The 12,424-nt window shown below is 45.0% G+C and overlaps 1 protein-coding gene across 1 annotated transcript; it reads right to left on the minus strand.

Moving 5' to 3' along the window:
- Positions 1-112: 112 nt before the first annotated feature.
- f9b (coagulation factor IXb) lies at positions 113-5,212 on the minus strand. Its single transcript, XM_029701508.1, has 8 exons — positions 5,053-5,212; positions 2,385-2,554; positions 2,251-2,275; positions 2,009-2,122; positions 1,631-1,762; positions 1,171-1,523; positions 910-1,036; positions 113-816 (listed from the first exon to the last, which is right to left on the minus strand). Exons 1-8 carry the CDS (start codon positions 5,117-5,119, stop codon positions 236-238), a joined length of 1,569 nt encoding a protein of 522 aa, XP_029557368.1. The 5' UTR covers positions 5,120-5,212; the 3' UTR covers positions 113-235.
- Positions 5,213-12,424: the final 7,212 nt, after the last annotated feature.

The raw sequence follows: 12,424 nt of genomic DNA on the forward strand, positions 1-12,424 counted from the left end.
TTTTGTAAATGTTGACTGATACTACTGTACGAGGCGTAGGCCTCTGGGTCAGTCCCTAATGTTTTTGAATCTGCCTGAATATTTTGAAGAACTTACACAAGACATCCAGAGACATCATTTCCAGGATCCCTTTTAATAAATCAACAAAAGAGTAAATCAGCTCAGTTAAACATTACACAATTGTAATAATCCAAAACGTTAAGTAACGTAAGGGCAGGGGGGGGGGTTGGACCTGTCAGACATCAGGCTCAGAATTGGAACCAATGCTTCTAAGCCCAGTGACATTGGAGATCCACGGGAAGTAGCGTGACACACGGGTGTAGATGCCATACTTCCCTTCCTTGGCGCACTCCTCCCCCCAACTCACGATGCCTGTGAGAAACCAAGTGTCCCGGTACTGGGTGGCATGGGGACCGCCACTGTCCCCCTGGCATGAATCCTTCTGCTCGCTGCGGTAACCGGCACAAAACATGAAGCGGGACACTCGCTCTGCGCTGCTGCCCTTGCACTCGGTCCGGTCCACGTAGGGCACCTCCACCTTCTGCAGTATGGAGGACTCGGGGCCCTGGAAGCGCATCCTGCCCCAGCCGCTGACCACTGAGCTAGAGGCCTCCCTCAGCAGCGTCTCAGTGAAGTCCTTGGGCCCCAGGCAGATGGGGAGGCTGTAGTCAGAGAGGAGGGCGGGCGTGCGGAGCTTGAGCAGGGCTATGTCGTGGTTGTACTGACTTATCTTGGCGTCGTATCTCGGGTGTATGTGATGCTCAGCCACTGCGTGGTCATGCTCCGTCCCCTCTTTGACCTGCATGTTGTGCTCCCCTGGAGAGAGACATTGGGATCAGATGAACATTATTTTGAACGAATGAAGCACACATACGAAATAGGCAGTCACTCCTACTTGGTTTGACTCACCCACTCTGACGAAGAAGGATCCAATCTTGCCCTCGTTCAAGCAGTGGGCAGCGGTGATGACCCACATCTCACCGAGGAGGGTGCCACCACAGAAGCTCTGCCCGGTCAGCTTGCTCATCAGGGACACCTGGCAGTGTCCCAGAGGTTAGCACAGACAACCGCAGTCTAAACACATTGACTGGAGGGGCTTAGTTACACACACACACACACACACACACACACACACACACACACACACACACACACACACGACGGTCCTACCTGCCAGGGGATCTCCCCAGGTTTCACTGTATTTCCCCCAACGATGCGCTGGTCGCTGGATGTCACTTCCTGGATGGTGGGCAGTGTTGGGAAGAAGGCCCAGGAGGGCAAGTCCCCCAGCACTGAGGAAGAGTGGCTGCTACTGGTGCTGCTGATCCGGTGGGCGTTTGTGGTGGCGGGGGTGGTGGCATTGACCGCAAGAGAATCTAAGGTGTTGTTCACAGAGGCCTCAGTGCTGTTGAGGGCGTTGTCGTAGGAGTGCCGAGTCTGATCAACATTTACGGCTGTGATGATCGACCGAGAGGACAGCGTTGCGCTTATAGCCTTGCCAAGATGACCACAGGGGAACGGTCCTGGCAAACAAACATGGATGAGACCGGTTGAAAATAGATGAATAGATGATTTAAATCAACGCAAAGGGAACATAGTGCACGGATTTATATGCAGGATTAATCAGTACCTTCTGGTTCACAGGTGGTCTTGTCCGGAGCCAGTTTATACCCTGTGGCACAGTCGCACACTGCATGCTGGGCGTTCAGCACACAGAAGTGGGAGCAGCCACCGTTGTTAATGTCACACTGCTTAGCCATCTCTGAGTAGGGAGAATCCATGAGAACAGAGGATTAGGAGACTAGTTGATCTTGAACAATACGGGGGGGGGGGGGGGAATTAACGAGGTTAACATGTAAGCTACTATAAGGTAAACATATGCAATGAAATGTTCAGGTTAAAGCAGGGATATCAGCAAATCCAATCGAATGCCAAGTGGATGAAAAGGTAGTCTATGTTACTGCGTTTGATTTGATTTTAAACAGAATACAGGGACCACATTGCTCACCTATCTCACAGTTTTTCCCATTGAATTCAGGTAGACACCAGCATACATAAGCACTCATGGCATCTTTACACTTCCCCCCGTTCTGGCACGGGTTGGACTCACACTGGTCCCCGTCTGTAGGGGCACACAGACAAACACTTGACTACAGGTAGATGAGATAGATTATACCAATCAGCTGATAGTACAACACTACTATCTCTATAGAATATCGATTTATTTATATTTTTAGCATTAACGCTTACCAAGGTAATTCGCCCAGAATTGCATCTAAATAAAAAAAAAAACAAACACCATTATTGATGCTGTCTGTCACTTGACATGGCAGAGCCTAATGGGCAGATGGACTTCATGTGGGGTTGTAGGGGAAGCTACCTACTGTTTTCTCCTCGTTCTCAAACACTTCCCTCGCCTCCTCCAGATTGCAGCGCTCCTCGATACACTCCCTCTCCAGGTTGTCCTTCTTCATCTCCTCGAAGGCCCCCGTGTTGTAGCGCTTCTGCCTCCTCAGGAGGGTGTCTGCAGACTGCCTGGACAGAAAGACTGAGGCTGGGGAGGAAACGAGGACAGAGATGGGGGGGTCACTAAATGAATTCCCCTTATAGGTTCAGGTTGGTGAAGCATATGTCATTTACCATGAAGAAGAAAATAGCATCATTGACAGAGAAAACATCCCTTCCTCTGACTCTTCTCATCCTCACCCTTATGCTCTCATCCTGTATCTGTACCCTGAAATGTATACAATGTGCCACTGCATTTGACTGACTGAAAACTGAACTGGAAGAAGCAGGGGTGTCATGCACACCAAAAATCGGAGGGGGCACAAAGTATGTGAGGATGACTAGGGGGGAGTGTGGAGGGGGGCTAGGGCCCCCATCAGGAAGCTGAAGAATTTTGCATTTTTCAAACACTTTAAACAGCTTATTTCCTGCAATCTAGAGCCATAATCATTATGCTTAATTCTATTTTTAAAAATATGCTTATTTTTCTGCATGTCTAAGCATACCTCTTGAGCTGTCTGTATCCTCCCGACTGGTGGTTATTTTTTTAAAGAAACTAAATACACTATATATACAAACGTATGTGGACATAAAAATCGAGCACACCGCCATGCAATCTCCATAGAGAAACATTGGCAGTAGAACGGCCTTACTGAAGAGCTCAGTGACTTTCAACGTGGCACCATCATAGGGTGCCACCTTTCCAACAAATCAGTTCGTCAAATGTCTGCCCTGCTAGAGCTGCCCCGGTCAAACTGTAAGTGCTGTTATTGTGAAGTGGAAACGTCTAGGAGCAACAACGGCTCAGCCGCAAAGTGGTATGCCACACAAGCTCACAGAATGGGACCGTGCAGTGCTGAAGTGCGTAGCACGTAAAAATGTGTCTGTCCTCAGTTGCAACACTCATTACTGAGTTCCAAACTGCCTCTGGAAGCAACATCAGCACAATAACTGTTTGTCGGGAGCTTCATGAAATGGGTTTCTATGGCTGAGCAGCCACACACAAGCCTAAGATTACCATGCGCAATGTCACGCGTCGGCTGGACTGGTGTAAAGCTTGACACCATTGGACTCCGGAGCAGTGGAAACGCGTTCTCTGGAGTGATGAATCACGCTTCACCATCTGGCAGTCCGACGGATGAATCTGGGTTTGGCGGATGCAAGGAGAATGCTACCTGCCCGAATGCATAGTGCCAACTGTAAAGTTTGGTGGAGGAGGAATAATGGTCTGGGGCTGTTTTTCATGGTTCGGGCTAGGCCCCTTAATTCCAGTGAAGGGAAATCTTAACGCTACAGCATACAATGAAATTCTATATGATTCTGTGCTTCCAACTTTGTGGCAACAGTTTGGGGAAGGCATTTTCCTGTTTCAGCATGACAATGCACTTGTGTACAAAGTGAGGTCCATACAGAAATGGTTTGTCGAGGCCTCCCGAGTGGCGCAGCGGTCTGAGGCACTGCATCGCAGTGCTAGAGGCGTCACTACAGACCCCGGTTTGATCCCAGGCTGTGTCACAGCCGGCCGTGACCGGGAGGTCCATGAGGCGGCTCACAATTGGCCCAGCATCGCCCGGGTTAGGGGAGGGTTCGGCCGGCCGTTGCCCTTGTCCCATCGCGCTCTAGTGACTCCTTGTGGCGGCCGGGTGCATGCCAGCTGTACGGTGTTTACTCCGACACATTGGTGCAGCTGGCTTCCGGGTTAAGCGAGCAGTGTGTGGCTGAATGGAAGCAAGTCCCCGCAGCAATGTTCCAACATCTAGTGGAAAGCCTTCCCAGAAGAGTGGAGGCTGTTAAGGGAGCAAAGGGGAACCAATTCCATATTAATGCCCATGATTTTGGAATGAGCTGTTCGACGAGCAGGTGTCCACATACTTTAGGTCATTGTAGTGTGTGATTCCCTTCATCTCTGCTAACGTCTGTGTAAAAGATTGAAAGGAATGTGAGTCTTATCCATTTAGCTATTGTGTTTCTTTTCTAAAGTCTACCAACCTTGCCAGCAGGCATGCCAGCTAAGATAGTTAGACAAGTAATCTACTCTAACTTGATTGATAGCCTGCAATGGCTTCTTGGTAGCTAGTTATGAGGATGGGTGATTGAGAACCTATCTGGGCTAGCTAAAACCAACTTCATAAAATTGCTAGATGGCTAGGTATTACAGAGAAACAACAACAACAAAAAATGTGCTTAAAATGATAATAGTTATATATTTTAAACAGGACAAAGCTGAGGGGGAACATGCCCCTGTGCCCACTACAGGCATGAGGTATCAGGGAAGAAGTGAGGCCAGTTTACTGAAATCAGAGTAAAGTCCTGGTTTGGGTTTATGTGAAGCAGATATAACAGAAACTGTTGAGACAAATAATATGTGAATCAAACATCACATTTGTACGGTATTTCTATACTGTCACAGAGAATGATAAAGAAGCACTTATGAAAAACATAGGATACATTTACATTTACATTTAAGTCATTTAGCAGACGCTCTTATCCAGAGCGACTTACTGTTTGTTGCTATCTTTTTGTTGTTGTTAAATGTGTGAAGCCTACCTCCAGAAGTGAACTCGTTTTCCACCATGAATACAGCAGTTATGACAAATAAACAAATCCTTGTCATCTTGTTGCTCTAGGTAGTTATTCCTATTGATGTCCCACCAAACAGAAAAGACCAAAAAGGAATGGACAAACTGACTCTAAACTCCAAAGTACAGGAGACTATTTGCACATGACCACCTGGGTAAGCGAATCTCTCTCTATCTTTCGCTTTCTCTCTCTCTCTCTCTCTCTCTCTCTCACTCTCTCTTTCGCCGTCTCTCTGTGAGTCTGTATAAAATTCCTCTTCAAGTTTTTTTTTTTTTAAAGTTGGGTGGCTTGAGTTAAAACCTAACTGTTATTATTAAATCTATTGGTCTATATATTTTGCTGATTCAAATGTAATTGTTCATACATTTTTAGTAATTGAAGACAAATGTTGTCCAAACTTGGGCAACACAACAAATATTGACAGTTGCTGCCTGACTTTCGTCACCCGTGTGTTTGAAGTACCAGACCGCTGAATAGTGGTTCTTCAACCACAAGGTTATTTCCACTCTTGATAAAGATTAAAAATGGCTGTTGTAAATTCTAGTCTGTGTCACAAAAAAACAATGATTGTGTACCCAAATGAGGAGCAGAGGTGGGTATGTCAGTATAACTCTAAGTTGTATAGTATTTGCAGAGCTGTCAGCTCCCGATCTCTTCCTAGGAACGATGCCAGCTCAGGCTGATGAAGTTCTGCCTCACTAATTATGTGTATTTTCCAATATCTAACTGTCCTGCTGTTTACCCCGTCTGAGCTTTAGTGGCAGTGTGAAAGCATCAGGACAAAACATAGGACATGGAAACTATTGGGAATATTTCTAAAATGTACAACTGCAATGTCCTTATGAACCATTATATAGTTTTGCACAGCTAACAGAATGTAAGATTTATCACAGACAATGCTGTCATCTCCCCATGGACATTGACAGCACCTGTATTCAAGCAATGATCTCGTTCACAGATAAATATATTTTGCTTAGAAATTACAATGGCGAGCTGAAATTTGAATTTGGTTCCTGTTTATGAAAGCTTGGCCCTTTGAGTCGAGTGCCAATGATGTACTGCATATAAACCCTGGATTGCTGATGCTATGCATTAGCCGTTGAGAGGATATGAAGCCACTGGTCGGCCATATTGGCACTACCCAGTAGGAGCAGTCCTCCATAGGAAGGAATTGAATTAAAGGTTTCAAGGACAAAATGACATCTATTTAAGTATATTTGTGTTGTTGTGGGGACAGTAACATTAGTACACTCTAAAAAAATACTTTAAGGAAAATGTTTTATATAGTTACACAATTAGTAAATAAATACACAATGAGTAACTAACTATAACTTGACTAAAAACAGTTGAAGTCGGGAAGTTTACATACACTTAGGTTGGAGTCATTAAAACTTGTTTTTCAACCACTCCACACATTTCTTGTTAACAAACTATAGTTTTGGCAAGTCGGTTAGGACATCTACTTACGCATGACACAAGTAATTTTTCCAACAATTGTTTACAGACAGATTATTTCACTTATAATTCACTGTATCACAATTCCAGTGGGTCAGAAGTTTACATACACTAAGTTGACTGTGCCTTTAAACAGCTTGGAAAATTCCAGAAAATGATGTCATGGCTTTAGAAGCTTCTGATAGGCTTATTGACATCATTTGAGTCAATTGGAGGTGTACCTGTGGATGTATTTCAAGGCCTACCTTCAAATTCACTGCCTATTGGCTTGACATCATGGGAAAATCAAAAGAAATCAGCCAAGACCTCAGAAAAAAAACTGTAGACCTCCACAAGTCTGGTTCATCCTTGGGAGCAATTTCCAAACGCCTGAAGGTACCACATTCATCTGTACAAACAATAGTACACAAGTATAAACACCATGGGACCACGCAGTCGTCATACCGCTCAGGAAGGAGACGTGTTCTGTCTCCTAGAGATGAACGTACTTTGGTGCGAAAAGTGCAAATCAATCCCAGAACAACAGCAAAGGACCTTGTGAAGATGCTGGAGGAAACAGGTACAAAAGTATCAATATCCACAGTAAAAAAAAGTCCTATATCGACAACCTGAAAGGCCGCTCAGCAAGGAAGAAGCCACTGCTCCAAAACCGGCATAAAAAAGCCAGACTACGATTTGCAACTGCACATGGGGACAAAGGTCGTACTTTTTGAGAAATGTCCTCTGGTCTGATGAAACAAAAATAGAACTGTTTGACCATAATGACCATTGTTATGTTTGGAGGAAAAAGGGGGAGGCTTGCAAGCCGAAGAACACCATCCCAACCATTAAGCACGGGGGTGGCAGCATCATGTTGTGGGGGTGCTTTGCTGCAGGAGGGACTGCTGCAATTCACAAAATAGATGGCATCATGTGAAGGAAAATTATGTGGATATATTGAATCAACATCTCAAGACATCAGTCAGGAAGTTAAAGCTTGGTTGCAAATGGGTCTTCCAAATGGACAATGACCCCAAGCATACTTCCAAAGTTGTGGCAAAATGGCTTAAGGACAACAAAGTCAAGGTATTGGAGTGGCCATCACAAAGCCCTGACCTCAATCCTATAGAAAATGCGTGGGCAGAACTGAAAAAGCATGTGAGCAAGGAGGCCTACAAACCTGACTCAGTTACACCAGCTCTGTCAGGAGGAATGGGCCAAAATTCACCCAACTTATTGTGGGAAGCTTGTGGAAGGCTACCCAAAACGTTTGACCCAAGTTAAACAATTTAAAGGCAATGCGACCAAATACTAATTGAGTGTAAGTAAACTTCTGACCCATTGGGAATGTGATGAAAGAAATAAAAGCTGAAATAAATCATTCTCTCTACTATTATTCTGACATTTCACATTCATAAAATAAAGTGGTGATCCTAACTGACCTAAGACAGGGAATTTTTACTAGGATTAAATGTCAGTAATTGTGAAAAACTGAGTTTAAGTGTATTTGGCTAAGGTGTATGTAAACTTCCGACTTCAACTGTACACGGTGTACCAGTACCTTGTCGATGTGCAGGGGTAAGAGGTAATTGAGGTAGATATGTACATATACTGTAGGTAGGGATAAAGTGACTAGGCAACAGGACCAGCAGCATATGTGATGAGTCAAAAGAGTTATCAAAAAGGGTGAATGCAGATAGTTAAATAGCTAACCAAATAGCTACCCAGACTAACTATTTAGCAGTCTTATGGCTTGGGGGTAGTAGCTGTTCAGGGTCCTGATGGTTCCAGACTTGATGCGTTGGTACTGCTTTGCCGTATGGTGTCAGAGAGTCTTTGACCATTTTTAGAGCCTTCCTCTGACACCGCCTGGTATAGATGTCCTGGATGGCAGGGAGCTTGGCCCCCAGTGATGTACTGTCGTACCCTCTTCATGACTGTGTTGGTGTGTGTGGACCATGATAACACCCTAGTGATGTGGACACCGAGGAATTTGAAGCTCTCAACCTGATCCACTACAGCCCCGTCGATGTGGATGTGGGCGTGCTTGGCCCTTTTGTTTCCTGTAGTCCACAATCAGCTCCTTTGTCTTGATCCCATTGAAGGAGAGGTTGTTGTCCTGGCACCACACTGCCAGGTCTCTGACCTCCTCCCTGTAGGCTGTCTCATCGTCGTCGGTGATCAGTCCTACCACTGTTGTGTCCTCGCAAACTTAATGATGGTGTTGCAGTTGTGTGCGGCCACACAGTCGTGTGTGAACAGTGAGTACAGGAGCGGACACCTGAGGGACCCCGTGTTGAGGGTCAGCATGGAGGATGTGTTGTTGCCTACCTCCTGTCAGGAAGTCCAGGATCCAGTTGCAGAGGGACGTTTTTGAGGATCCTTAGCTTAGTGGTGAGCTTGGAGGGCACTATGGTGTTAAACGCGGAGCTGTAGTCAATGAACAACATTCTCACATAGGTGTTCCTTTTGTCCAGGTGGGAAAGGGCAGTGTGGAGTGCAATAGAGATTGCATCATCTGTGGATTTGTTGGGGTGGTATACAAATTGGAGTGGGTCCAGGGTGTCTGGGATGATGATGTTGATGTGAGCCATGACCAGCCTTTCAAAGAATTGCATGGCTACAGATGTGAGTGCTATGGGTGACAGTCATTTAGGCAGGTTACTTTAGTCAGCTGGTCAGCGCATGCTCTGAGTACACATCCTGGTAATCTGTCCGGCCCTGCGGCCTTGTGAATGTTAACCTGTTTAAAGGCAGGCTAACTCACAGCTAACTCCACTTACCCTGAATGAAATGACTAAGCCAACGGGTTGAAGACCAATTAAATCAGAATCCCTCCCTCTTGCAACGATTGCATCATAATCCCCTTCATTTTAGAAAGACGACTGATTAAATATTTTATTCAACAAATGTTTTTTTTGTAAAAACAAAAATAGTCATGTTAAAATATATCACATTACACATTTAGTAATGACAGAATGCATTTGAAACTTCACACACAGTAACACTTTCGTATGACTTAATAACATTATTGTGTCGATAGGAGTGGGGGGGAAATGGTGCTTGTGGTTGTTAATTGATAAGCACACCAAAGACGGCGTTAACGATAAGTAATAAAATAAAGATGGCACTTCTGAAAGCCTATTTCACACCATAGCCTGCTGAATTTTCAAGATAACTTTTATTTCATTTTGATTTCGGCGCAATGGAAATAGTGGCACTGACTTGCCCGTGGATTGCTGTTTCAGGATTGTCTCAAATGAAGAGTTCGGCGTTCGACTAACGATGTGCGACAAACATGCGTAGTTACTAGCCTGCTAGAGTTAGCGCAGGAGGATGAGCAATATATGGATGAATCTTGACCTGGAATGTGAAGCTATCTGAAGCTGGTTAGCTTTAGGAAACCCTGAGTAGATCTAACTCGCTTCATAGGATACCCCTCTGGTATGACAGCAACCCATGCGTTGGTTTTGTCTACCTAGCCACTGTTTCAAATGCTAACTTTTTAGCATTTGTGACACAAATCCAACGTAAGTGAATTGTACCTACGGTACATTCGCATTTTTACTGTCTAACTCAATGATGGTACTTATAGATGATTCGGTGGGGGTTCTTAAAAAAATATTCCCTTAATAGCATGAACAGCACCATCTAGTAGTCCGAACCTGGTAATATCAGGATGTAGGATGGGACGTAAACCCAACAACTTTAATGGCAAATTACTCTAGACGCAGATTGTGGAGAGACAGACATTTTTATATGTATTGTATTATGTATATTATTTGATTTTCGTTTCAACCCCAGGAAGAGTAGCCACTGCCTTGGAAGCGGCTAATTGGGGATCCTAATTAGCCGCAAATAACATTTGTCTGATCTACATCTAGGAAAATGTCCCTCTTGCTTTATTTTGAAAAAAGGGTCTCATTGCTAGTGTAATGGTTAATACTTAGATTGTATCACTCATTGTGTGGTACACATTTATCTTTTGAAATGTCGGAATGAATCCAATTAATACGATCATGGTTAAGTTGTGTTAAGTTGTGTTAAGTTGTGAATCCTATAAATTAAAATAAATGACTTGTGGAAAGCTTATCTTGTCTTGTTTCTAACTGCAGAAACAATTTCAGAACAATCTGAGATGGCTTGCTGAAATGACATGGAATGATCCACTTACAAAATAAAATGCTTACCATTGAAAAGGTACTTTAATCTTGTTGCAACATAATATCCTACAACAACAAAAAATGATTGTGGATGCTCTATCAGAAAGCTATTGGAGTCCTATTGGACTGCTTTCTTTCATGGACATCGAAAGTAGGCTAATCCTAACAGATCCTGTAGGATTCTCGTAATGCTGTAAGATTTTGTATCACCTCTATCAGAATCCTATTAGTGTATAGCCATGTTTTGAGGAAGAAAATCCTTAACAATGTAATATAAATATACACTGCTCAAAAAAATAAAGGGAACACTAAAATAACACATCCACATAATCTTATTAAATACTTTTTTCTTTACATAGTTGAATGTGCTGACAACAAAATCACACAAAAATAATCAATGGAAATCCAATTTATCAACCCATGGAGGTCTGGATTTGGAGTCACACTCAAAATGAAAGTGGAAAACCACACTACAGGCTGATCCAACTTTGATTTAATGTCCTTAAAACAAGTCAAAATGAGGCTCAGTGGTGTGTGTGGCCTCCACGTGCCTGTATGACCTCCCTACAACGCCTGGGCATGCTCCTGATGAGGTGGCGGATGGTCTCCTGAGGGATCTCCTCCCAGACCTGGACTAAAGCATCCGCCAACTCCTGGACAGTCTGTGGTGCAACGTGGCGTTGGTGGATGGAGCGAGACATGATGTCCCAGATGTGCTCAATTGGATTCAGGTCTGGGGAACGGGCGGGCCAGTCCATAGCATCATTGCCTTCCTCTTGCAGGAACTGCTGACACACTCCAGCCACATGAGGTCTAGCATCGTCTTGCATTAGGAGGAACCCAGGGCCAACCGCACCAGCATATGGTCTCACAAGGGGTCTGAGGATCTCATCTCGGTACCTAATGGCAGTCAGGCTACCTCTGGCGAGCACATGGAGGGCTGTGCGGCCCCCCAAAGAAATGCCACCCCACACCATGACTGACCCACCGCCAAACCGGTCATGCTGGAGGATGTTGCAGGCAGCAGAACGTTCTCCACGGCGTCTCCAGACTCTGTCACGTCTGTCACACGTGCTCAGTGTGAACCTGCTTTCATCTGTGAAGAGCACAGGGCGCCAGTGGCGAATTTGCCAATCTTGGTGTTCTCTGGCAAATGCCAAACGTCCTGCACGGTGTTGGGCTGTAAAGCACAACCCCCACCTGTGGACGTCGGGCCCTCATACCACCCTCATGGAGTCTGTTTCTGAGCGTTTGAGCAGACACATACACATTTGTGGCCTGCTGGAGGTCATTTTGCAGGGCTCTGGCAGTGCTCCTCCTGCTCCTCCTTGCACAAAGGCGGAGGTAGCGGTCCTGCTGCTGGGTTGTTGCCCTCCTACGGCCTCCTCCACGTCTCCTGATGTACTGGCCTGTCTCCTGGTAGCGCCTCCATGCTCTGGACACTACGCTGACAGACACAGCAAACCTTCTTGGCACAGCTCGCATTGATGTGCCATCCTGGTTGAGCTGCACTACCTGAGCCACTTGTGTGGGTTGTAGACTCCGTCTCATGCTACCACTTGAGTGAAAGCACCGCCAGCATTCAAAAGTGACCAAAACATCAGCCAGGAAGCATAAGAACTGTTGCTTCCTAAGTGGACAGTTTGATTTCACAGAAGTGTGATTGACTTGGAGTTACATTGTGTTGTTTAAGTGTTCCCTTCATTTTTGAGCAGTGTATATACAATTCCCATCAACAAAAT

This window comes from Salmo trutta, chromosome 19 (genome assembly GCF_901001165.1).
Source record: "Salmo trutta chromosome 19, fSalTru1.1, whole genome shotgun sequence".
In the NCBI taxonomy this organism is placed as follows: domain Eukaryota; kingdom Metazoa; phylum Chordata; class Actinopteri; order Salmoniformes; family Salmonidae; genus Salmo; species Salmo trutta.